Here is a 27,802-nt window from a genome sequence, read left to right as displayed (position 1 = left end):
ACTTTATACATTTAATTAATACTCTTCTAGGTGTTCATGTTTATTTGTCGTATACACAGTAACACTATCTTCTATATGTAATATTTAAAAATTATGTCTCTCTTTCTCTCTCTGTTGAAGTTTATGCATTTGAGAATGATAAAAGCCAACTCAATACCTTTTGCTAAATTCCTTAAAAACTGATCATGCATGTGGATTTTATGTTTTTTAAGGCTCATCTTCTCTATTTTTCTGTTTTACTTTTAAACATTTTATCTGGTCAACATTATGTCTGGGTGACTCTGAGTGCACAATATTAATAAATATTATTTCATAGAAATGATCATCTAAAAGCACATTGACAGAAATAATAAATGTTGTATGATCAAAATTTAAAGCATACGCTATTGAATCTGTTACCAAGGGTGACATTTGAAGTTGCTTCCTTTTAGTTGTATTTGTATCTCTTCTTTGCTATATCTCTCTGATGCTTAAACTTTAGGTTACTAGAGGCACTCATTGATAAATTTTGTAATTTATTTATTTAAAGATAGGAGACATACCTGATGCAGATATTAAACCCCCAGAAAATGTACTGTTTGTTTGTAAACTGAATCCTGTCACAACAGATGAAGATCTAGAAGTCATATTTTCACGTTTTGGAGAAATTAAAAGGTAAGTAGTTTATGTACCTATTAGCTGAATTTTTTCTAGAGGAGCTGTAATAGACTCAGAATCTGAAGTGCAAAGAGCAGAGAGAATGCATTAAAATTACAAATATACAAATAGGGTGAAATGTTAGGAGTGAATTGATAAATTAATTAATTTTTATTGTGTGATTTTACTGTTTTTGGTTTCAGTGATAATGAGATTTAGAAGTATAAAATCGAGTGATATATTTGAGGTCGCTACCTGTTTACACTGTAATGCATGTCTGCATGCAGCAACTATTGAAATCAAAATCAGGTAGCAGTAGCCATCACATTTTCTTTTTCAAAAGACAGTAAGACATATGCCAGGCCCTTCCCAATTTCTTCAGAGTTGTGCTGCCTTTACAATACTCCAAATGTCAGACAGAAATTTAAATTGATCTAAAATAAGTGCCACTTTATGCAACCTCAGTTTGTTTGTGGTTGGCTAGAATTATGAAAACATGCCTGAGCATAACAGTTAATTAGACTGATGAGGAATTAATGCCTAAAAGCAGATACCTGTGGCGGTAGACTTTCCTCAAGAATGAAGACATCATTTCTCAAGGACTGAGAATTATACTGGTCACCTGGGGCTTGCAGGAGGCACTGCAAGTTTTCAAGATTATTGATAATGGGGCAGACATCATGAGCACCTTTGCTATTAGTGATCGAACCAGACTCCAAGGCTTTGCCCACAGGCTACATGTGGAAATTATTGAGTATCCTATGGCTTTTAAAAGTAAAAACTACATACCATGGTGGCTATATTATTGCAATATTGTCATATCTTTTTCATGTGATATTATGCAAATACTTTGTCATTATACACTGTAGTGAATTGTTTAGACATTGATGTTCTTTTTGTGATGATACTGTATGTGATATGTATACATATCATTTTACAGTAGTATGGTAATCACAAACTCAAAGGTAAAATAATTTAAACAAGGCCAAACATTTAACCTCACATTCACACAGGTTTAAGGTATTTTTTTTCGGTGGGGGCTTGTTGGTAAATGAGCAGTGTGTTTTTCCTTTAGACTAATTTGCTTCATCAGTTTTATGTTACAACAAATTGCAGCTTGTCCTACAGACAAAGTATGGACCTGAGGTTAGCCTTTTCGCTAATACACTCGAGGACATTTACAGCCTTATTAGTGAGCCACTCAGATGTAGCTCTTGCTCAGCACTTTGGACTGTTTATATTTAAAGAGTTTTTTTTATTTATATATACTGTATATGTATATGTATATATATATATATATATATATATATATATAAGCTGTGCTATTGATTTAGCTGGCACTTTCCTTTGTCCATTGCTGCTTCAATTCTAAGACATTTCTTTGATCAGTTTGAACAAAAGTATTAACCTCGCTTGATCTTGCCACTTCCAGAATATTTACAAAGTTAATGGACAGTTTATCCAATGTTATTGCAATGTAATGTGCATCCAGGTAATTATACCATTTTAAGCTACATTATTTATAAAGAGCTGTAATACAATTTTAAATATATGTATATTTAAATAGAAACAAGTTTGTGACTTCCTAAGGTTCTCACAATGAGTCAATGGGGATTTAACAGTATCTTGTGGTTTATACTTCCACACCTTGGCTTATAGGCCGCTCTGCCTTTTTAAGCTTTTTTAGTATACTATACCAGTCAAAAGTCTGGACATATCCAGAAATTAGTGCTGGCCTTAGAGGATGAATTTAGAAAAAAACCATATGTAAAACTGACAAATAAAAAGGAAAGGTTAAATTGTGCAAAGGAAACGACACTGGATGAAAGATGACTGGAAAAGTGTATTATGGCCAGTATCCTGGAGTCTGTTTGGCTTGTATTTAAGGAAGAAGCCAACTGACGACCTGTAAGGCCTTTTTTTTTTCTTAAACTACAGACTCTGATGTCCTTATCGTCTTAGATGATAGACAAATGATGCTTTATTTGTTCCCATGGGAAAATTAAAACTTTGTATTGTGCATCCGTGCTTTCTCCTTCTCTTTCTATCTTTGTTAGATCCGGTTTGCCCTCACTGTAGTGGATATCTTTGTGTGAAATCCTCCTTTTCTTGGTAATCTGTCTCATGCAATAACCTTCATTCTGCAAAAAAACAGTAGAGTGACATGTTTCTTGAGAAAGTTGTTTGATTTTTTCCATTTTGAACCCAAAAGTGACGTTTAGGAATGTCAGTACCTTGCAACCTAAGTGAACAGGTTTCGGTGGCGCTAATGGAATTACAAAGGCTTCTTTAATAACTAATTGCCATTTATACATAACTCATTAAGAATAAGCTAAGAGAGGCCACCATTAGGACACTGACGGAATGGCTGCTGAATATGGGGCTTTGCAGTCACATATGAATAATACATTAAAATCGGTTATTTTAAGCAGTAATACCCAATAGAAACACTAATGATTTAAAAACACAGAGGAGATGATTTAATAGTATCTTGATAAAGAAAGTATCAATTTCTATCAAAAACATGAACATTTCTGGGTGTGTCCAGATTCTTGACTGATAGTGGATCTGTTGATACAGAACTTATTTTGGGTGTAACTATAAAATTGAAATATGTTCAGTGCTGAGTTAAAATTGCTTTGAATACGTACTTTTTGAACTAGTTTGACAGTAAAGTTTTTTGTTTTTTTTTCTTTTTCCCTGTTACCTTGGGATAAAGGGTTCCACATAAGTGGTATGTTACATATACGTTCAGTGCTTATGAATCTATAAAAATAATGGCAGGTGACATTGAGAGAAAAGGTTTCAGTCCAAAGGACATGTAAGACTGAAAAGTATAGAAAGGTAAATTGAAATTGCTGTACTTGGACTTTCTCAATGTTCTTAAATTAAAAGTTAAGCCACACATTTTAATCAAAAGAATTCTTGCATGTTAATTCAGTATGCTTTTACATCATAAATAGCAAATTCATATCTTTGACAATGATTTTATGTTTTACAGTTGTGAAATCATTCGAGACTGGAAAACAGGAGAATCCCTGTGCTATGCTTTCATTGAATTTGAAAAGGTAGGGCAGTGTTTAGTAATGTTATCTAAGTTAGGAGGTAGAGCAGTGTGCACAAAGCATAGGCATATATATGTCTGGTAGTATATAGTAAGTGTTTTGTTTTTAATGATATTACATCTTGTTTTATTTGGTTTTCAGTCATTTTTTTTCAGTCGTAGTGTTACCTAGATTTTCCAGGTATGCTTTCCAGAACACATTTTGATAGTGATAAATGAAACTCGCCTTTAGGTCTTAATGAAGTGACTTTTTATTAAAACATTTCAAATTTGAAGCATCTGCTCAACAAATTGACCTATTAAGGTAGACCCAATTTCCATCTCCATATTTCCATATTTATTTAACTTGTATACTTACAGTATATTCAGTGTACATCTTATTCAATTCAGTTTTTATTATCCACTCTATACATGTATTCCTTTTCTGTGCATACTGATGTGTAATTTTGCTTAATAGTTACAACTATGAGACTATTTCAAAATTTGCAATGACTATAATTCAGTCCTCTCACCGTTTCCAATAAAATACAGAATCTTGTAATATTTAGTGGGCATATTTTTCGCATTTGAACACAAAAGCTAAAAAGTCAAAGTGAAAGGGAACTTCTCTTGATTTTTTTCAATTATTATACATAAAACTGACAATGAATGGTTATGTAGGTGTGCAGCTCCTTGAATGAATATTTGGTAGATTCTTAAGACGCCATGATTCTTTGATTGTCAAGATTGTTCAAGTTAAATGGAGACCATTAGTGACCCAGCAATTTTATCTCATCTCACATATTCCTAATAGGATTGATGTATGCCTTTCAACTGAAGGCCATTTATTATTTTATTTATTCATTTCTTTTTAATCGCTTCAGTGTGATTTTGACTGTATTTCTCATATGTAAAAATGAAATCCTCTCATAAAACTCTAGCCTCTTGAAGACTGCAGGGCTTGTTCTCCTAGAACTTGTATGTAATTTTGGTAGAGATTTTGCCTTATACGTTTAAAGGTATTCCTTTTACTGATGAAAAGATTAATCATTATAACATTTTGCTACCACCTTGAAAAAAATTGTAGTTTCAGGCTTGTAAAAACATAGCACTTTTTACTGCTGTGGTTTAATTTCAGTTTTGGTTTCATCAGGCCAACCTAATTGTATTAAATCCTCTCTATTTTCTTTCCATGGCGGTTTTTGGTTTGTCACCTTCATATGAAGTTTAGCTTGGTAAAGCAGCCACATAACTCTTATCACACCAGCAGTGTCCTGCAAGTCACCTCTGCTCTGTTGTTGGCCTTCCTTACTTATGACCTCATTTCCCAAATACTCAGAAAAGTCCTTGCAATCATACTGTCATTTCCCCATTTTATTAAAAATATACTTTATTTTACATTAGAGTGGTGTCAGTTCTGGAGTTTTTTCTTTCACTGTTCCTTCAATTGCTGTTGTATTGGGTTTGAGCGTTGCCTTGTTTTCCTTATGGCATTTCATAGGAAGTGCATTAAACGTGGGACGCAGATATATGGCAAGCAACTTTATAAGTGCATGGGTGGATTTTGGACCGGCTTGCTCATTATTTATCTCCTAAAGTCAGTCTGTTACACATTAGCCTTGTAGAGTTTGTTGTAGCAGAGCTGAATAGTTATTAATTCAGTTATTTTCTTTGTTCTTTACTTAATTAAGAATGCCTTTTTTTGGTGTTGTATTTTTTGGCCCAGTCACTGACAAGATATCTGCATTTGGTGGATTAAGATTCCATAACTGTACTACATTACAAAATACATTTTATATAGCCATTATAAAATCATATTTTTACTTTTATATTAAACATATTTTATCCTTTGATTTTGGTTTTGCATATAATACATGATGATATAGTATCCATTGTTATTTTACTCTAGTTTAATTTGTGTTTTTGATGCTAGCTGACTTTTTTTTTCTCTAACCAGTGTTGCTTAAATTGAATTATTTATCAATTATCTCTAGGAACGTTAAATACTTGTAAGTAGAAAAGATGCTGCTTTTAAAACAGTCTTGTTATTCTTGCCTTGTCTTGCATACATTTCTTTCGTTCAGTCTGCTAACAATGGAGAATTGTATTAGAGGGCACATTTAATAATGATTTGAGTCATTTTCATTTGTTGTTCTGTTATTATTAGTAACTAGTTATTCCATCTGATGCAAAAAAGTAATGTTATTTGATATGTATTGTTTGTTGTGAGAATGTAATTCATAATTATCTGTTCATATATCTACATAAGCATGGAAATGTTGTTCTTTGAGTGTATACATTCATTTTACAACCTGGTTACTCCAGTTAAGTGTCCTGGGGCTTGAAGCCTATCTCTGTAGTACAGGGTTCATGGCAGGAATGGCCACTAGGCGTTGTGTCCATACTTTGCAAACACACTCACTCACACAGGTCGAATTTAGGGTGGTTGTATAACTACCATGAACATCTTTGACATATAAGAAGAAAACTGGAAAACTCTGAGAGAAAAAACAACCCAAACCGAGGGAAACCACACGCAGACATTTCAACAGCTTGAATTTGATCCCAGCACTCCAGTGCTTTGTGGTGGCAACCCAACCACTGCAAGTCCAATGCTACAAAAATGAATATCATCAATCTATACCAGTATGGATAGCATATGAAGAAAACCAGATGCACATGAGCATTGATAACAATACATCTGTAAATAAGCAGCAACATAAACCCCTCCTAAGTCAGTAATAGACACAGCACCATTTCACACAGTTGTACAGCAACATTATGATGTTGTACAATAGCTTCTTGACTTCTGTCTAGCAATGTGTGCCATTGTTTTCCACTCACACTGTTGTATTGAAGTTTTTAATGTAAACTTCACTGCAATTGTCTTTTTTATTAATTATTGAGACTTGTTTATTTTAATAAATTACAGTAAATATAACATAAATAATCATTTTGTTTTACTTAAGTAATACGATTTAGCTGTATTTGATAGCTATTGTTAGTAGTACAGACTTACTTCACTTCTCATTTTATGGTGGCCTCTAAGGTGATCCAGTCCCAACTCACACAGAAATGTGGCAACCAGAAAATGAGGAGTCGTTACAACTAATTTGTTATAAATACCCAGAAATGATGAATTGTTCCATTGTTATGTATTTTTGTTGTGCCTTATTTTATATCACAATATCTTAATTTACATTTAATTTGAGTATAATTCTAGGCTCCTTCTTATTGCCCACTGTCTAGGACCAAGAATACATCTAATTTCCACTGGGCATTCTCAGATATTTAGACATTAAGATAAAATAAGCTACCAACTCTTTGATCACTTAAAGTTCAAAACTCAGTAGGGAGAATGCATTTTATGAAGTGCACATGCATCCTTAGCGTCATAGTAGGTTGAAGGTGGCTCTTAAACACTGAGCTTGAAAGCATTTGTTTTAAGTAAATAATATGTGATTTCTGGTAGTCCTGTGTACCCAGACTGGTCATTTATAAATGTCAAGTAACCCTTTTGCTTGATTGACAGTTTTAAGATAAAGGGATAGTTTTATAGTAGAAAAATGTTGCTTCTGTAATATTTAAATCTTTTTCTAGACTAAATCTTCTGCTTTCCTTGCTAAATTTTAACAAATGCAGTGTGATTTTTGTGTTTAGGCAGAAGACTGTGAAAAGGCTTATTTCAAGATGGACAATGTACTTATTGATGATCGTAGGATACACGTTGATTTTAGCCAGTCTGTGGCCAAAATAAAGTGGAAAGGAAAAGGTAGTGTTTTCTGTCTTTATTCCTTTATATACAGTAATTAAAAAAAATTTTAACATGTCTTTTGTAGAGAACAATTATAATAACGTCAGTTAATATTCATTTGTGTTAACTGAAACTTTCTTTTCTGGTAAAATTGAACTTCATACTACAAGATGAAATAAAAATATGTGACTGTTATTAATATAGTTTGGACCATTTGTGTCCATTCTCAGAACAAAGAAAACATTCTCTATGGCCTTTAACATTTATATAAGAATCAAAGTAGACACTAGAAACTTTGCTGATAAACACAATCAGTCAAACAGTTTTCTATTCATGTGAAGACAATTATAAAACAGAGAAATAGAAACTGGAAAGCATAGGAAATGTTGCACACAGAACCAGAATAAGGGATGAAGTTGGTTAAAGGTTAATGGGTAGCTTACTTGGGATGAAACAATCAGTGGAAATATAATTGTATTATTACAGCATATAGGAGAGCAGGGTGAGCCTCTGAATGTGTGGCTGTGTAGCACAGGCTGTGCTTGTCTTTTATTGTGTCACTGCTCCGAGATGGCAGGTATAGAAAACACGATGAAATTATTTTCAGACTTTTATTAAAATGTATTAAATGTACTGTTGGGCAAATACTCATGTCACTCATGCCTCAGAGAAGTAAATATAATACATTCTAAATGATAACAACCATCCACCACTAATAGGTGTAAATAAAATATGTTGTTGATTTCTGAATGACCTAAAATAGTAAGAACTGATTCACCATCATATGAATCATCGTTAACTCAAAAGTGTAATCTGACACAATCTTCTCGCATGGTCGCAAGTAAAGATATAAAAAGCTGACCTCTCATTGTGTGGCGAAACAGGAAGACCCTTTACTAGATTGCATAGGTTCACCACTTCACATTTGGTTCTTGAACTGACTTCTTTTGTGCGTTGTAAAGTGCATTGTGGTGAAACAATCTACAAAAGATGCTGCATAAAATAAACTGTCGATGATTGTCTGATGGGCAGCACGGTGGTGCAGTGGGTAGCGCTGCTGCCTCGCAGTTAGGAGACCCGGGTTAGCGATCCTAAATTGTCCCTACTGTGTGCTTGGTGTGTGCGTGCATGCCCTGCGGTAGGCTGGTGCCCTGCCCAGGGTTTGTTTCCTGCCTTGTGCCCTGTGTTAGCTGGGATTGGCTCCAGCAGACTCCCGTGACCCTGTAGTTAGGATATAGCTTGTTGGATGATGGATGGATGAATGACTGTCTGATAGAAGTTAGTTGTAAACTGAGGATGTGCTTTATATGCAGCAGTTCACTTTCAGTAGGATGTCACACAAAAGAAAACAACACGGGCTTCCTACAGGATTCCTGGATTTTTCTCATTTGGTAATAACTTCATTTTCTTGGTATTGTGAGAGAAAAGGTTGTATTACTCAGTATGAATGCGTTTATAGATTCAGTGATCTCTGATAGAAAACTGTGATGAGAAGAGTGACACAATTGCAAATGTCACAAACCTGACAAAGTGATTTTCTGACAAATCTTATTTGAAACATTTTTTGTATGCTTGGCCTTTCCACCAGGCAGTCTGTGTTTCCTCCTACATTCTCAAAGTGTGTGTTAAGTGTGCCCTGCAGCGGACTAGTGCCCAAAGGTTTTTCATGCCTTGTTGTCCACTTATACCTGGATAGACGTCTGTGTCCTACAGCCCTGAATTAAATTAAAGTAATTATAAATTAGATGACAGCTTGAATCAGTTATGCCACTACAAGGGTTTGAAGATTTTTCACCAAACTAATGTGTAACAATATGTGCTATAGAAAAGAAATATGCATGTATTCAGATAATTACAGTTTAACTATTCAATACAATTGTTTTCATTGCATACTTTTTATTTGTATCTTTTTTTTTTTAATGGTATAATTTTATATTCTACATTAACTTACATAAACAATGTAGAGACTCAAATGACAAATGTGCTGTTTGTGTACTAGACACACTACCTTGCATAAATATATACACTGTACAATAATCTACTATATTCTTTTGATTTTAGGGGGAAAGTATACAAAAGATGACTTTAAAGCATATGAGAAAGATGTTGAGCAACGTTCTAAGTTGGTTCTCAAGGAAAAAGCTAAACCCAGACAGGAGTATCCTTTTTATAAGACAGACAGACGCAACACCCATGTCCAAAACACACGGTGTTTATTTACAATTCTGTACAATGCAAACTCACACACGTACGCAGTCCTTATTCCTCTCCTCGGCCACCTCCACTCCTACCTCGTAAGCTCCGTCTTTCTCCTCACGACTCCGGTTTCTCAAAGGAAGTAAGGCAGCCCCTTTTATCATGCCCCAGATGTGCTCCAGGTGCCTGATGATGGTCTTCCGGCAGCACTTCCTGGTGTGGTGGAAGTGCTGTCCTCCAGGGCTCAGGAACCATCTAGGCAGCCCCTTGGCTGGGCCACGGACACCCACAGGGTTGAGCCTCCAAGCTCCACATCCATGATCCTTTATGGAAATCCTTGTGTCCAGAGAAGATATTGCCCCCTTCCCGGTCCTTCCCTGATCCAGCCGTCCTGGTGGGGTAAGGTCCCTGTCTGTCTGCCACTATAGATATAGATATATATAAAATTATTTTTTTGTGTGTGTGTTGTTTTTTTTTAAATGAAGAGCTCAGGCATTTTAAAAGTCTGACCCTAAATAGTTTTCTGTGACATTATGGCAGATGGATTTATGGCTTTATCCTTTCTCTGTAACCTCCAGATGTGACCGATGCTTATTTAAAATAAATTCAATAATTCATAAGTTAGTGACCAAATCAAGACGAATCTTGACTAAGAATTGGATGAAGGTAGTAAGACACGGTTTTCACACCGTAAGCATAACTGAACGATGATGATTAATTAAAGAGAAATGTTCATTAAATCTAATCAACATATTTTCTAGCACACAAGTTTTTGTGAAATAAATATTGTTTTCTCAAATGTTTATAGTATATTATAATGGGGAACAATTTTAGTAGACATTTCTTATTCAGGGAGAATTTTCATTTAAAATATATGTATTCTTTAATTCAGAAATATATTTATTGTAGATAGTATCATATTGCATTTCTTCTTAATTACTTTAAAGTTCTAGTTATAATCTCCTGTTGGATGAAGATGAAGATGGTGCCGGATCAAGCCATCAGTCTTCAGGAAAAAAACATAAAATGAAGAAACATCACCATTCTGATTATGACGGTGGAAAGAAGTCAAAGAAATCAAAGGTACTCTCTTTAATTATTTTTCTTGTAATCTTGGTATTGTTGTAATAAAATTGTGCTCAGTATGAATGTGTTTGGAGTTCAGAGTTGCATAAAAACAGCCACAAAAGTCCTTTAAACACACTTGAACTTGAAGAAAAAAGTCTTTGTTAAGCATGCAGCAAATATAACTTCTTCAACTGTTTACTCCAGTTGAGGGTTCCTTAGAATTAAAAGGTTTCATCCTCAGTTGTATCTGCTGTAGAAAAGCAGTCTGCAAAACTGAAAATCTGGTGACTCAAGCGTAGTGACTCGCATCATTTCCCTCCGCTCCATTTACTCTTTTATCAAAGTGAAATTTTCAATAGTGGCTCAGCAGGTCAGGAAAGAACTTTTGCATTAACATGTTGTGCACCAGGCTGGTGACGAAATGAAAAATGAAATGGTAATTGAATAAATTACCTAGGTAGTCTAGAATTTGTGTCCTTCTGACTATAGAGTCATTGTAGCGGTTCATGATCGGTGACCAAAGTAAACTATCAACCCAATAAGTAATAACAGACTGCTTCAAAAGCCCATTTTATCGCAGGCCATTCATACATAATGAGGTGTTGCTGCTCATTATGGGGGAATGTGGGGGGCAGCCAGGAAAGTCATTTTAAACACATTTAATTCTTGCACTTGAAGCAAATATATTGAAGCCTTTATTAAACACAAAGCAAACGTGACAGTTTCTTCAGTCCTTTGATTCTAGTTAAGGATTCCTTGGAATTAAAACATTTGAAAGTCAGGACCGTCTGCAAAATACAACAGCGTGCCAGGAAGTGAACAGAAAGCATATTGACTTAGTTGGCTGTAAAGGTTTGTATTGCTGTGAGATATGAGACTGAGTGAAAAAAAGTCCTTTGAATGTCCTCCCTTTCTAAATATGTGTTATTGCCAGGGTTACGCTGAGCCATACCTCAATACTCCTCACACAGGCATGTCAGGCCGATGTTCTCCATAAAAAGTAAAAAGATCCTCTATGTTGGAAAGAACTCTCACCTTCCATGAATAAACTTGGGTTCACCTGACATTTTGTTGTTTTCCTTGTAATATCCACAACTTTTCTCTGCTGCTGTTCCTTGCCTCTCTTCTCCCCTCTCTCCTGCCACTGCCCCCTCACCTTTTTAGGTATGGTCAGACCTTCACTTTTTAGATTTGATTTTCCCTGTGAGTCAGGTGCTCTTTTCCAGGTAAATCATAGGTTCCTTATACCTACTCAGATTATTTTTTTCTGTAATGATGAAAAGGTCCAACCTGACAATGACACCAACCACACATGACAACTGTTACAAATGAGTATTATATGTAAGTACGTGTACAAATATATGTGATAATATTTAAATGAATCAGTAGCCCCAATAGGTATGAGTAGGAAATCAAGCAATCTTTCATGTTGATGTATAATTGGCATTTGCAGAATGGAACATAAAGTCTTTATGATAATAGAGATGGTCAGTTATTTATTCTCACTGTACACTCAAAAAATATGTTCTTTTGTTCTTCTTACCACAGGATTCTCACCGCTATAGCTACAGTCCAGAGGAGCAGCATCTTAAAAGAAAGAATGAGAAGAAGGCAGAGCGGCACCGAAGCCGATCACGTGATCGAGACAGCCACTATAAATATAGCAGAGACCGAAGCAGAAGCCCCAGAAAGGTTAAAGACAAAGAGCGTAGCCACCACAGATAGAAACTGGTGGTTTTTATACAGAGGTATATACATTTTTTTGTAAAGGGAAAACAAAATTAAACATTCAGCTGTTTAGTTAATAATAAAAATCATGTTTTTGTAAGAATAAAGTGTTTTTAATTTTGACAAAACGAAATGTAGCAGCAGTCTGCTGGTTGAAGGAAATCTAAAATGAGAGTAACTATACAGTTGGTTACTCACAGATGATTATAATAAAAAGGTATGCATGATATTGATGAATGCAAAATCTACAAATATACCAAAAGGTAAGGTATAGATACTTAAAATGTAAATTATACAAGTGGTACTAGATACACCACAAAAATAAGTGATTTAAGTATTTCCATATTATAAGTTGCTTACATGCCCACAGTTAGAATTGCCAAATAATCTAACATAAACATCTTTGGAATGTGGGAGGGAGAGCAGCATAACCTGGACAAGACAATGCAGACCCCATACAAACAGTGAGTGTGGGATTCAAATCTGAATGCAGGATCCATGAGGCAACAGCACCATAGTGCCACCACCATTTTGATAAAATGTACCTAAAAAGCTCTTTAAATAAATGGTAACTTATTGCTGTAATGGAGTGCTACATAAAATGGCGTGAGGCTTTGAAAACACAATTAAAACAGGACAGGGACACTCCATAGCCTGCCCAAAAAAAGCTTCACAGAAAGTAGCCTGGCCTGACAACTCCACAGGCAGGCTTCAGGCCTATTTAGGCCTCAAAAATTGGGAACAGAGTTATGAAGTTCAAATAACTTTTAAATGTCCCAAAATCTATCAAAATGACTCTCAAGGGACAGGAAAACAATAAAAAAGCATTAGGCTTATGAATAGACTCCAAAAGAAACTTTGGAAAATCCAAATTTATTTATATAAACAAAAGAAGGAACAAAAATGGCCAATACAAGCAATCCAAGTCAAACAAGTCCAAATCTGTAAAATGAACAAAAGCAATAATTCAAGAAGCCAGTAAGTCAATACAGTAGTAAATGAAAAACTCCAGACAACAATGAACTACTGAGACATCTTCTCTTGGCTTCCAAAGGTAAAGGCTATGGACAGTCCTTCAGCGGTGACATCCTGCATCTTGGGGTTCCATCCATAAAACACAAGGAAGAAGTTCATAGCATAATACACAAGATACTAAATAAACAGAACAATGTTAGAAAAAAATACATAATTATGCACAGAAATGAAAAGATACAAGCTTGTAACTTAACACTTATCAGTGAGAGGTTAACATGACGTGATATACAACTGAACTTTAGCCATCTTAGGTTAGGTTTGAATACACAATGGGCAGTCGGAAAATCAAGAGTCCACCTTATGAGAAGAATTTAGGAGTCATAGTGGACTCTACGCTATCAACTTCCCGACAGTGTTCAGAAGCCATTTAGAAGGCTAACAGAATGTTAGGTTATATAACACGGTATGTAGAGTACAAGTCCAAGGAGGTTATGCACTGGTGAGGCCTCATCTTGAGTACTGTGTGCAGTTTTGGTCTCCAGGCTACGAAAAGGTCCGGAGAAGAGTGACTAGGCTGATTCCAGGGCTACAGTGGTTGAATTTTGATTAAAGATTAAAAGAGCTGAGACTTTACAGTTTAAGCAAAAGAAGATTAAGAGGTGACACAATTGAAGTGTTTAAAATTATGAAGGGAATTAGTACAGTGGATCAGGACTGTTATTTTAAAATGAGTTGATCAAGAACACATGACACAGTTGGAAACTTGTTAAGAGTAAATTTCGCACAAACATTAGGAAGTTTTTCTTTACACAAAGAACAATAGACACTTGGAATAAGCTAGCAAGTAGTGTGGTAGATAGACTGGAAGAAATAAGTGGATAGGACTGGTGAGCTTTGTTGGACTAAATGGCCTGTTCTCGTCTAGATTGTTCTAATGTTCTAATCTCCAACTGATTGCGAGCCTGCTGAGTGGAAGCCACAGAAATGATCAACCTCTAATTAATGTATTACTATTATTAAATAAATAGTGATTCCCCCTTCTCAGCATTCAGCCATTTGTGATTTTGCATCACCAGCAGTGTGCAGAAGTTCTAGACTTCTCTGTAAACATTTTGAATGCAGAACCAACTATAGGTGTATTAACCTTTCAGCAACTATGCCACATGGGACTGCAAGACTAACATGAAGTTAAAACAAGCAAATTTATGTACTGAAATACATCAGATTGGCAGAAAGCAACAAGATACTCCAGGGACAGCATGCCCTTTACCAACAAAATAACAATTTGTGGATTTTTTTTAAGCTCCACCAGAATGTTAGGCATATGGAATTCTTTTTTTTTTTTCCTGAGTCTGAATTATGAAGTATCATGTACATTTATTACCATGTTTTATTTCCGTTAATACTTTTGGTGTAATTTTAGAAGTTACTTTGTGTTTGTTCTAATTTGCCTATTGATTTTCATGGTAGTGAATCACTTTTGTAACTTGCATACAGTAAAGTGTGCTCCAGAATCATTGGCATCTTTGGTAAACTTTATGCAGACGTTTTCCAGATCCTGGAGTTTTTCATCTTTGGTGTTTCAGTGCCATCTTCAATGCATACCTCAAGTATTAACTGGCAGCTGTAACCTTGTTTTCAGTCAGTCTTTTTGTGTTGATTTTAAGGGGTCTCTACAGTCATGGTCATGAATCAATGTTGCACCTGTGACCAGATCACCGCTTTTTAGCAGAGATGGAACAAAATATCCTGATGCTGTAGAATGTGATGGTGAAATTGCTTGTAACCAGGACCCTAGGGCAACAACACAATCACCCAACATCAATGATCCACTGCCATGTTTCACACCAGCTACAAAAAGTGTACTTACAGTGGGAGAGTCCATTCATAGTCTCACTGGCAGCCAGCTGATGCAGTTTGTTTCTTCTTGTCAGTAAGGACTTAAACTATCATGGGTTTATTCTGTGCAGTAGGTGTAGATTGTTTAGACTCGGTGATCCCGGGTTTCAGCCATCTTAGGCAGTTCTCCACCTGTGACCTTTAGAAGCTTTTTTGCTACCACCATCTTAATCATAGTGTGAGGGAAGAAGATACATTAGTGTCCATTTCCTAGTAAGTAAACCACTGCTCTAATGATGCGTTTTGATTGTTTGCCCTAAAAATGCTAAATGATGTATTTAGAGTTTTGTGTGTTTTGTATTTATTACGTGATTTGTGAAGATAACAATCATCCATCCATTCATTTCCATACCTCCAAAATCCATCTGAGGGTCACAGAAGGCCACGAATAGCATGAATATCAACAATATTTCATCTCTTTTGACTGATCACCTCATTGGCTCCTCACGTGTTCAAGACTGACAGTGCATATTCTCATGTGTTTTATTTTTTATATAATATCATAAAATATGAAATCAAAGGTTTTTTGGGACTGAAATAGATTTACATATCTAGACCTTTATTACAGAATTCATCTTGGAATTTTGATTACTGCGGTGGGCTGGCACTCTAATCCTGCCTTACATTGGGATTGGCTCCAGCAGACCCCCGTGACCCTGTAGTTAGGATATAGCGGGTTGGATAATGGATGGATGGATGAATTTTGTTTAAGTATGGATTTAAATAATTTAGACATCTAGAGTTTACGACTGCTAACTTAAGCAAATATTATATAATGATTATAAGAATCAAAGGCAGGGATTTACTCATTTCAGAGTATAAAGTAGGACATTTCTGTGCTAATGTTTAGGTACACTTTATGGTAAAGTTTAATGTCAGTCATATGTATAAATTGTACATATTTGACATTTAATATTGCATTTTCATAAACTTTGTGGGGTTAGACAGGCAGTAACTTAAAACGTGTTTTGCAATATTTCAAACCCGCTACAAACAATATTTGATACGCAGCACTCCACGTTGTGTTACGTAACACTGACGCATAGCAGCACTGAAGAAAGTTCTGAGAAGAGCAAGTAGGCCTACTGGACGATGGCAAGTTATGACCTGTGAGGAAAGACTGTTTGCTTTTTTATTTTAAACAAGTGGAGGTTGAGAGGGCACGTTTCAAGTTTTTAAAACTGATCAAATGTCAGCTTGGTGTTACTTTGGAATAATTTGGAAAATATGATTAACGAGCTTTGTTGGGCTGAATGGCCTGCTCTCGTTACACATATCCATTCAGACAAGGGGATCAAACTGAAGATGAGAGATCAGCACTGTAGCCTTTGTATTACATGAAGAGACTTGCTTAAGGTCATCCTGGTCAAGATCTGAAACATCACCCTTTGCACAGCAATGCCAGCACTCTGTTAAAGGATTATTAGTATCTCAAGGAACCTCTTATAAAGTGCACTTACATAACAGCACCCTGCCATCAATTTCTAGTTGAATTTCCTCCACAGTGTGTCCTATCATGGACCTTGACACCATTGCTCCACTTCTCTCCATAGACTTGACTGTCAGCTGGTTACAGGGACATTGTCCTGCTACGTTCTTGGAACTGTTTCAGGATTTGCCACCCCTCATAGGAAAACGTCTTCTGAAGAAATGGACAGCAGTAACAAGCTGAGCCTGAGATGTTTTACACGCTAGGCAATAACTATTGTCACTCTGTACAGCTCTGCCACAACATCAGCACTGTTACTAACACATACTGTATAAACATGTAAAGCTAAATTTCCACAGGGAACAGAATCAAAAGCAATGTCCAGTCATTAACATATAGCACAGACCTCTTGGGCCGACACATTTTGGAATTTGCTTTCCTTCTTCAGGGCCAAATAGACGGTCAGCCTTTAAAGATAGCAGAGTAAGCAGCTTGATAACACTTCCATACAGACAGTGAATCCTCATCTGGGAGACTCACCATGTAAGGACAAAGATTTGTTTCCATTGTTTTATAAGTGTTTAGCTTATTTGTTGTCTTTAACGGTTGACACCTAAACTATGGGAATGGATGAAGAAAACTGGCATATCCAGGGGTGAACCATTTCAAACACAAGAAGAATGTTCAGATACCACCCAACTTCAGAAGCCAAGCCAAGAATGCTGGAGGCAAAATGGCAGACAGAAGTTTCATAGTAAGGCAGTTGTGGTCACTAATCATGTTGTAGATTGGCAGAATGTTGGTTAGCACATGCAAATAAGAATTTCACAGTACTCTGCATATTGGGCCATAATGACATTTAGCGTGCTGTGTGTTGTATGACATAACTATCAACAACATTGTTGGGAAGAAGCCGACCATCACTCACAGCATAACCCTGACATCTGCTTCCCACACTACTATTTCTCTCTATTATATAAAAAAATCCTGAGACAATATGAGACTTTTTCAGAGAGATAATATCAAGACCCGTGTGACAAGACTTTGCGCCAGGAAATTTAAGCACACACGAGGCTGGAAATAAAAGACAAAGAGTAGAAGACAAAGTAGAACATCATAAAGAGGTTAAAAAATGGTGGTGTGATACACATGCAGAGTAGGTTAGAGATTATAAAAGTACTAAAATTCTAAAGTCTCTAAAAACTGATAGTAAAGATCGCATTCGTGCTAACAAACAAATTACTTCGTGAAATAACAGAACATGGAAAAGAGATTGAATATATGGACATAGGTGATATGACAGAAGTATGTAGTTATTGTTCGGCTTTAAACTTTAAGTCAAAGACTTGTAGATCATCTAATTCGTGTTGCCATCAGGTAAAAGTAGTGTTTCTTCCCAATGAAGAGGCGTATCCATGAGAATTAAAAGATTTGTTGTTTGGTGAAAGTGAAATCCACATACGTGAGCGGCAGAGACACGAGGTGGCTGGCGCTTAGTGTAGGCCAGGGGGTTGACAAGCGAAGCCTCTTAGTTTGATAAAGAAATCGTGAGTTCGGCTGGGTTACCTTGTATCTTCAATGTTAAGTTTATTTGGGCATCACATTTTAGTTGTGTATTAACTGAATGAAAGTGCTTTTGTTTTCGAAATTGAAATTCGTTTGGGGATGGTATCTTTATCACAACATGTGTAGTCAAGTGCACCAATGACATTAGGAAAATCAGCACTCGCTGCACATTGCCTTTTGATTTCAGCCTGCTTACCCTGACTATAAGGAAAGTGGGGTAGCATCTTTATTATACCATCATATACAGATGGCATGACTGGTCAGGCAGTTCATGCTGAAAAGCAGATCCACTATGGTTGCTAAAGCCTGGAAAGGAACAGGGACTGTACGATTTCTGTATAATGATCTCAAATTCAGCACATAACTGCAAGAGGACGACTGTAGGAGGTCTGTATCGGTTTATAAGCCAGTCATCATCATGAGCCAAAAAAATCCTCGCAATCCCAGAAAAACTTGCTTCTTGTCTACCCTGACACACTGCTGTACAGCCCCATTGTGATGGCTTGTTCAGTAGTGCACGACATTACACAGAAACCTGGACTACCTCTGCCACCAGAGACAAGCCAGACTCTTTCCCACAGTACATCAACACAATGGCAATTCACAGACAATAGGATGCTGTGCGCTGAATGTAAAGAGACTTGTATGCATTGCAGTTGTTGTCAACTGGTAATAAGATAGGAACTCGCACAAAATGCTTGAGTGGCAGTCGGACTACCCCGTTTACACCGAAAGGGATGAAACAAAAATAAGGGGCACTCATAGGTGCTGAGACTTAACAAAAATATAACTGGCATCCCCTTCTTGCAGGTTGCTCATCACCTAAAAGGGGTACCTCATTCTTATGAGAGCACCCTGCTTTTATTGGCCCATGGATGAGAATGGGTAGGGTCAGTCGCCCTCACTGGGCATCTTCTCAGAGCTGTGGGCAGAAAAGGAGGCAACTGAGCCGCTTGGTGTCCCAGGGTGGTAGTGCTTACCTTACACGAGGCTGGAAAGTGACCCTCTGATGTGCACGCGTGACACAATATTGACATGTGAGCCTGTGTGAGCTCCAAAACTGGAAGTGCAGCCGGAAATTGGTTAAACACCTGGAGCACTTCCGGGTGGGCTATAAAAGGAGCCAGCAGCCACCAATCCGGGAGCAAGAGTCGGGAGGAGGGAGATGAAGCCTACTGAGGAGGAGTGGTGGAGGAGTGAGAAAGAGAAGGGAAAAGAATTGTGTTTTGGTGCTGGTGGGAGACGGGGAAGACGTTTCCCACAAGGGGTAAAAAAGAAAATAAAAGTTGTGTGTGCTTTGAGCTCATGTCTTACGTCTGTCTGTGTCAGGGCTGGCATATACAATGTGTAAAAATGAACAGTACTCAGGGCTCCGGGTCTAATGCTTTAAATAAATAAATAAATAAATACAAACTTTCAAACTGTCATTAAACCCGGGGGAATTTCTGTGAGCTTTAATCATTTTTGTTTTAAGGGGAGCCACTGTATTCAAAGTCGCATTAAAATGAAACGAGAGTACATTGTCTACCATCATTATTGTTTGAGTTTCTCAAAATATCTTCAAATTTTTATGCCAAGACTGTATCAACAAATTAAAAATAAATGTAAAAAAGAACCAAGTTTGTAAATCGGAATTATTGAGAGTCAGGGTCACTCGTAGCTAACTCAGCTAATTCAGTCACATCAAGGAGAGACATCACAAGTTTGGAGATCCCCGTTCCACTAAAATGCAGTTGTGGAGTCTGATTATATCAGTTAGTTACGTTCTGACAGACACACAAGGTAAAACAAGGTACTTCCCAGACTGAAGCAAAAATGAAAGTTGTGTCTCATTTGGAGTTCAATACAAAGTCAAAATATGTGGAAACAGACTCCTCTAGTCTACATGATTTGTAAAACACGAGCCTTTATCTGTTGCAGTGCACTTGTATCCCGTCCAGGCTCAGTCCCTGACTGTTGAGTGTCTCCCTTTTGTATGACACATTGCAGTGTTCGTTGAACATAACGTTCTCAAACCCACTTAGTCCAACGCAGGGGCAAAGCCAATACGGGCAGCAATGGGCACGCCGCAGAACCCCTCATAAATACACCAACACAGAGGGTCAGTTTATGTAGAACAAAGTGGGTATTTTAGGGGCACACAATGCCTGTTATGGCACTAGATTTAACAGGGGTGCAAGCTTTGCATCCCAAAGTGAATGGCTGAATGGCGGCACTCCCGACTCCGGTCAGCTCTGTACTTCATTTGATAAAAAAAGGTGCAAGTCAAGAGTGGAGCTGACACCTTGGCAGAGACCCCTTTAGACACGAAGGTGCCCAAACTGCATTCGTCATAAGTTTGTGAGTGCAAACTGAAACACTGGGTGGACGTGATGGCCAAAACAAGGCACCTATATAAGCAGGCACTGGCTCCGTAACAGGAAGGTCACTTTGATCTGATCACCAAAGGTTGCACCTTCCTTCAAAGCTAGCTGCATTTATATTCTCTTTGTGAGCTGAAGTTGCTCTCTTTGGGGTGAAAAGCCACCTGCTCTCTGCAGGACCAAAAGCCTAGAAGTTACTCTCCACAGAGCCTTACAGCTGTACGTCCTGAGCTAGCCCTAAGGTCCAATCTGCCAAGCCAACCTCTGTGCCGGTGACTGTCTGTGAACACTGAGAAGAAGCATTACTTCCAGAAAGAACTTCAGCACCCACATTCCTGTGCAAGAAAGAGTAATATTTTTAATAAAGTTGCAAAGGACACAGCAAAGAGCATAACGGCAAGCTGAAGGAGGCAGCATCACAGCACACCACGGACAAAGGACCTTGTAAGAAAAGACAAAGATTGCACTCCAACAAAAGAAGAATCCCCCAGCTGCACCCGGAGCAACAGCACACAACTTCACAAAACACCAGACATCTTCCCTAAAGACTTGGTATTGTAAAGGTGTTGTTTATCTGTGCCAAGGTAAACCATAACTCAAAGCAGCAGGTAAACAGCCAGCTTCTTCTGTGTTCATGTTCGGCTGTCTCGTATCCTGTTTTGTATGACAATACACATGCAGTTATCATAGTTCTAGAATCCTTACGTTTATTGTGTTATTCTGTTTCTTAAGATGAGTGTGCTTTAGTGATCTACAACACAGAAAGGTAAGGAAAATAAAGTAGGAGCTTTGCAAAATTATTTAATTAAATTACCAACATTGCCAAAACTGATAATTAATTAACTGACAGGTTAACATCAATCAAGCAATGTTTTTTTTCACTTCATACGCAAATCCTTAGTTTAGAATTACAAATTAACCTAAAATGCGCTTAAACACAAGAAGATTGGACTAGAGCTAAGCACTGGATTTGATTTTGTCCATGTGGCAGCAGCATTGACCACTGCACCATCCTGAATGATACAGGGCCGTCGTAATGTATGGTCACAATGGGCGTTGGCTGGGGGCGGCATAGGGACCCACGATGTTTCTGATAGATAGATAGATACTTTATTAATCCCAAGGGGAAATTCATATAATCCAGCAGCATCATACTGATAAAAAACAATATTAAATTAAAGAGTGATAACAATGAAGGTATAACAGACAGACAATAATTTTGTATATTAACGTTTTCCCCTCCCCAACCCCCCCCCCGCCGGGTGGAACTGAAGAGTCGCGTAGTGTGGGTGAGGAATGATCTCCTCAGTCTGTAAGTGGAGTAGGACAGTGACAGCGGTCTCTCGCTGAAGTTGCTCCTCTTGTCTGGAGATGATCTTGTTCAGTGGATGCAGTGGATTCTCCATGATTGACAGGAGCCTGCCCAGCGCCCGTCGCTCTGCCACGGATGTCAAACTGTCCTGCTCCATGCCTACAATAGAGCCTGCCTTCCTCACCAGTTTGTCCAGGCGTGGTGTGTCTCTCTTCTTTATGCTGCCTCCCCAGCACACCCCCGCGTAGAAGAGGGCACTCACCACAACTGTCTGATAGAACATCTGCAGCATCTTATTGCAGATATTGAAGGACGCCAGCCTTCTAAGGAAGTATAGTCGGCTATGACCTTTCTTACACAGTGCATCAGTATTGGTAGTCCAGTCCAATTTATCATCCATCTGCACTCCCAGGTATATAGGTCTGTACCCTCTGCACACAGTCACCTCTGATGATCACAGGGTCCAGGAGGGGGCTGGGCCTCCTAAAATCTACCACCAGCTCCTTGGTTTTGCTGGTGTTCAGTTGTAGGTGCTTTGAATCGCACCTTTTAACAAAGTCCTTGATTAGCTTCCTGTACTCCTCCTCCTGCCCACTCCTGATGCAGCCCACGATAGCAGTGTCGTCAGCAAACTTTTGCACGTGGCAGGACTCCGAGTCGTATTGGAAATCCGATGTATATAGGCTGAACAGGACAGGAGAAAGTACAGTCCCCTGCGGTGCTCCTGTGTTGCTGACCACAATGTCAGACCTGCAGTTCCCGAGACATATATACTGAGGTCTGTCTGTAAGGTAGTCCACGATCCATGCCACCAGGTATGAATCTACTCACATCTCTGTCAGCTTGTCCCTGAGGAGCAGAGGTTGGATGGTGTTGAAGGTGCTAGCAAAGTTCAGAAACATAATTCTTACAGCACCACCCTCTCTGTCCAAGTGGGAGAGGGATCGGTGTAGCATATAGATGATGGCATCCTCCGCTCCCACCTTCTCCTGGTATGCGAAATGCAGATTGTCGAGGGCATGGCGGACCTGTGGCCCCAAGTGGTGGAACAACAGCCTCTCCATGGTCTTCATCACATGTGATGTCAGAGTGACAGGCCGGAAGTCATTCACCTCACTAGGATGTGATACCTTTGGGACTGGGGTGATGCAAGATGTTTTCTAAAGCCTCGGAACTCTCCCCTGTTCCAGGCTCAGGTTGAAGATGCGCTGTAGAGGACTCCCCAGTTCCAATGCACAGGCCTTCAGCAGTCGTGGCGATACTCCATCTGCTACCCACTGCTTTGCTGGCACGAAGTCTCCTCAACTCTCTGCTTACCTGGGCTGCTGTAATTGTGGGGGAAACTCTCTCCTATGCTGGTATCAGCAGAAGGATGGGTGGAGGGTGCAGTACTCCGAGGTGAGAGTGGGTTAGGGTGGTCAAACCTGTCAAAGTTCATTTGGTTTGCTCTTTCCACGTCTCTCTCGATGGTGGCACTCCGCTTCAAGCTGCAGCCAGTGATGATCTTCATCCCATCTCACACTTAGTTCATGCTGTTATTCTGCAACTTCTGCTACAGGTTTCTCTTGTATTGCTCCTTCACCCCCCTGAGCTGGACTCGGAGTTCCTTCTGCACACACTTGAGCTCATGCTGATCACAGCCTTTAAAAGCGCTTTTCTTCTGGTTCAAAAGGCCCCTGATATCACTTGTAATCCATGGCTTGTTGTTAGCATAACAGCGTACTGTTCTTATTGGAACTACAATGTCCATACAGAAGTTGATGTAGTCAGTAGTGCAGTCAACAACCTACTCAATTTTCACACTATGTGACCCATGCAGGATATCTGATACCTGATGCCTATTTATGTTTCTGTTTTGCAATAAAAACAGGGGGCCCAGCAGACTACTGTGACCAGGGGCCTATGATACTGATAAGACGGCCTTGGCATCCAGTGGTGACCACTGACTTACGAAGCTGTCCGTGTCAGCACCACAGGTAATCTGCCATCACTGCCTGCCTTGGGTGAACCCACCTGATGCCACCCAAACTTGGATTAGCCATTAAGCAAAATAAGCATGCATCTAGGGCACTTTCACTACAAAGATTTTATTTTTTTACTCTAGCTATCGTGCTCTTAACTCTTTCACTGCCAAACTGTTTGTGCACATTTAACGGTCTTAAATTGCACAGTTGAGTGTTCATTTTCTCAACTAAAGCACATTAAAAATTCCAACAAAACAACAATACATCAAGACAGGCTGGATGCCGTATCTCTGCTAAGTGCACAAACAGATTTGATAAGCCAGATAAGTTTTAAGAACTTGACAATAATGTAGGAGAAAACTTTTTATAGTATAAATGCAATTATAATTAGGAACAATAGACATTATGTTGCATTGTTTGATCTGTGTATGTTGAAGTACTATACATTTTCAAGGTTAGAAAGCAATAGAATAAAATAAAATTATTTGTATAAAACAAAACATATTTGGCTATTAGATTATCTTAAAAAAACTCATCATCTGTTTCTGTAGAAGGAGGATTTTCAAAATTAAAAAATATGCTCTTAAGATCGTTTAATTTTAGTAGAGATAATATCAGATCGTTATAGTCTTTGGGAGGATAATGACAAATACAGTAGTTTTCAATGAATTTAATGTTCATAAGAATTACTTATGAACACTTTGAAATCACTTCAGTGCTTTTGTCCAGCGTCTTCTGTCTCACTAATGGAGGAAAGCCCCCATATATGACATATATATTCGACTTGTCTTGCTGTCTAGTTATGCAACATATCAAGCTTTTTGAGTTCCTCCCATTCTGATCTCTCTCTATACTGGAAAAACCCTCATTTTGAGGCCATTTTTGGACCATACATTGAGCAGGAAATGTCACCCTAATTATAAAGAATAAACCAATTGGGATCTTCAGCAAAAATGATCAAATGAACTTGAAATTGTGCATCCAACCCCAGGGGTCACACCCTAAAGGGATATGAGGGGTCACAGTTATTCCTTTTCTCTAAGCTTCGAAAAAATGGGGATTGGTAAAATGGGCATGTGGAGTATTATTTTATGCCACTTTGTGGTTGCTGATCACAAATATTGTAATATTTTTGAGATATGATTCTTTACTGGTTATCTTAGCACTCTAACAGGCAATCACAGAAGGTTCAAAATGACATTTCTTATGTAAGCACATGGGATATCATTTAAGACAAGTTCAAGGTCAGTGATTACAGCTTTAAATATTTAAATTGAAGCACACGTTTTAACATTGGTCCTATTCTGTTTGCATGGACTGGGCAAAGTCGGGGGCTCCAGTGGCTGTGTGTCATCTGTTGGTGAAGATTCACTGATCTTGACTTTGCTGACAATGCTGTGATCTTCATTTAGTCCAAGGAGGCTCTGATTAGGGCTCTCGAGAGACTCAGTGGAAAGAGTGTCAACCTTATTGAGAAGTTTTCTTACCTTGGCAGTGACATTCATTCCTATGAAGTCAGTACACAGATTAGGAGAGCATGGGGGTCATGAGGTCGTTGGAAAGGGGTGTGTGGCACTCCCGATATCTATGCAAAAAGACAAAGGTCCAAGTCTTTACACTCCTGGTGCTTCCTGTCTTGCTATATGGTTGTGAGACATGGACGCTATCCAGTGACCTGAGACGAAGACAAGACTCCTTTGGTACTGTATCTCTTCAGAGAATCCTTGGATACTGCTGGATTGACTTTGTGTCGAATGAGCAGTTACTTATGGAATCCTGAATGAGGCACATTACCTGCATTGTGAGGGAGTGTCAGTTACGGCACTACGGCCATGTGGCGCGTTTCCCAGAGGGTGATCCTGCTTGTAAGATTCTCATTGTTAGGGACCCGAGTGGCTGCACCAGGCCAAAGGGACGCCTACAGTATATAACACCTGGCTGTGGCAGATAGAGGGTCATTTCTAGAGGGTGGGACTGGACCGTGTCTCTGCCTGGGGGGGTTACCAACCAGGATCCCAAGCTCTTTCAGACTGTGGTGGGTTTGGCAACACGCTGTACCGGTGCATGCTCCCCAACCTGACCTGACACATTTTAAATATTCAGATATTTAAAGCAACTACTCTTATTTATTCCTAATTATAATTCTACCTCATGAAGTGAATAATTACATTTCTTATGAACATAGGGAGGCTCATGCTAATTCACTTTTTCCTATATTATATTTTTTAATGCATAAAAATGATGAAAATTTGCAATTTTTCTATTGCTGTAGTTATAAGCAGTTGGCCATCTCAACTTTCAAAGGCTTGTTATTCTCAGCCAATGAACGTTTAGCTTTGTAGCTCCTACCCTCTCCCAAGTTTGTTCATGAAGCTCCATCAGTGCCCTGGTGGTGAGGTCCACCAAAGATCTCCTACTTCTCTGGACTGACAAATCTCTGTCTTAGATTTTACTCATATTTCTGTAATTTGAACATTCCATGACCACCAGTAGCAAAACGATTTTGACGGGCCGTAGGGAAAGAAAATAAATTAGGCCCCCTTATGTGAAATTGAATTAAATCCAGTTAAAAATGGCCACCACCAATGAGGTGTTTTATATATAAGGATATGTTACATAAAGGTCAATAGTCATAACTAAGCTTAATTGAGTTGTGAGAACACAATACCATTAACATTTTTATTCCAATGTCAGACAAACATGTTAATATTAAATCCCTGCAAAACAAGATCCAGGCTGTCCCCATGGCCCCAGTGCAATTGTCCCACCAGTTATGTCACTGGTGTCGACCATGCTGATTCTGTCTCGTCTATTATGTATCAGTTAATATTTACCTTGTAATTTATTATACTTTGGTCTTTTATTTTAACTTGTTTCTTTGAATTATTTTTTCCTATAAAAGGTGCTTTTAAAATGGAGACTGACAGTTAGGGGGGCATTATAAATGCAGCTCCTAGCACCAGTTATTAGCTACACCGGAGTCGGACTGTGATTTGATACCAAGTTGAGGTGGTGGGCAAGAAAGAGCAAAGCACCTATGAGTACCTCCATATGCACACAGGTAGGTGCTGATCCACTGACTACTCTATAAGTTCATCATGGATTTGAACTTAATACATACTGCTACAGGGAGACAGTGAAATGGCCTGAAAACAGGAGTGACATGCGTTCATCTTGGCTGAACACAAGGCTTGCAATTGCATTCTGAATCATCACCATCATCATTACAGATATTAAGCAGAGTGAATGAAGGAGATACAGTGAAGATAGCTGGTAATCGATCATCACCCCAAGGTTATGAACTGACCTGATAAGTGTTAATGAGGTGATAGTGAAAACGAGACAAGCATTAAGGAGAAAGGATGTTGAGCAGACGGACTCATTAGAATAACAAGGAGCTCCGTCTATCAGTGAGACATGTTGAGATTCTAGCTGTGACCTTGTGATCCACTGGAGGAAATAATAAGTACAGGTAAGCATCATCAGCATACCAGTGATATGAGAATGCATGAGACAGGATGATAGGGCCTAGTTTATAAAGATAAGATGGGCACCCAGAACTGATCATTGGTGCATCTCTAGGACACATGGCAGAATCATCCTGAGAGATAGGATTTGAAATATCCGTGAGCAGCCCCAGTGGAGGGCGTCAAGGAGGATCTGGGGGTTAACTGCGTCAAAGGAAGAACAAAGACCAAAGACATATGACATGGTGAGGCACTAACCATCTGTTCTTTAGGAAGGAACAGACTTGACTAAAAACAGCACATTCAAGAGTTTTGGATAAAAAGGAGAGTAGAGAGAGACTGGTCTGATTTGTGTAGTTGAGATGGCACCAGTGTGGGCTTTTGAGAAGTGGAGTAATTAGG

At 38.4% G+C, this 27,802-nt stretch overlaps 1 protein-coding gene across 1 annotated transcript in view; it reads left to right on the top strand.

The window, feature by feature from the left end:
* Positions 1 to 12,503, top strand: part of ppil4 (peptidylprolyl isomerase (cyclophilin)-like 4) — a 46,418-nt gene extending 33,915 nt beyond the window's left edge. The window contains exons 8-13 of the mRNA XM_039747567.1: positions 530 to 654; positions 3,638 to 3,704; positions 7,340 to 7,451; positions 9,495 to 9,591; positions 10,577 to 10,712; positions 12,246 to 12,503. Of these exons, the coding sequence (XP_039603501.1) occupies positions 530 to 654; positions 3,638 to 3,704; positions 7,340 to 7,451; positions 9,495 to 9,591; positions 10,577 to 10,712; positions 12,246 to 12,422 (714 nt within the window). The 3' untranslated portion in view covers positions 12,423 to 12,503. The remainder of the gene's footprint in view (positions 1 to 529; positions 655 to 3,637; positions 3,705 to 7,339; positions 7,452 to 9,494; positions 9,592 to 10,576; positions 10,713 to 12,245) is intronic.
* Positions 12,504 to 27,802: the final 15,299 nt, after the last annotated feature.

The sequence above is a fragment of the Polypterus senegalus genome, chromosome 3 (assembly GCF_016835505.1).
Source record: "Polypterus senegalus isolate Bchr_013 chromosome 3, ASM1683550v1, whole genome shotgun sequence".
NCBI classification, from domain to species: domain Eukaryota; kingdom Metazoa; phylum Chordata; class Cladistia; order Polypteriformes; family Polypteridae; genus Polypterus; species Polypterus senegalus.
Note: the sequence above shows the minus strand (reverse complement) of the source record. Positions and strands in the feature narration are given on the sequence as shown.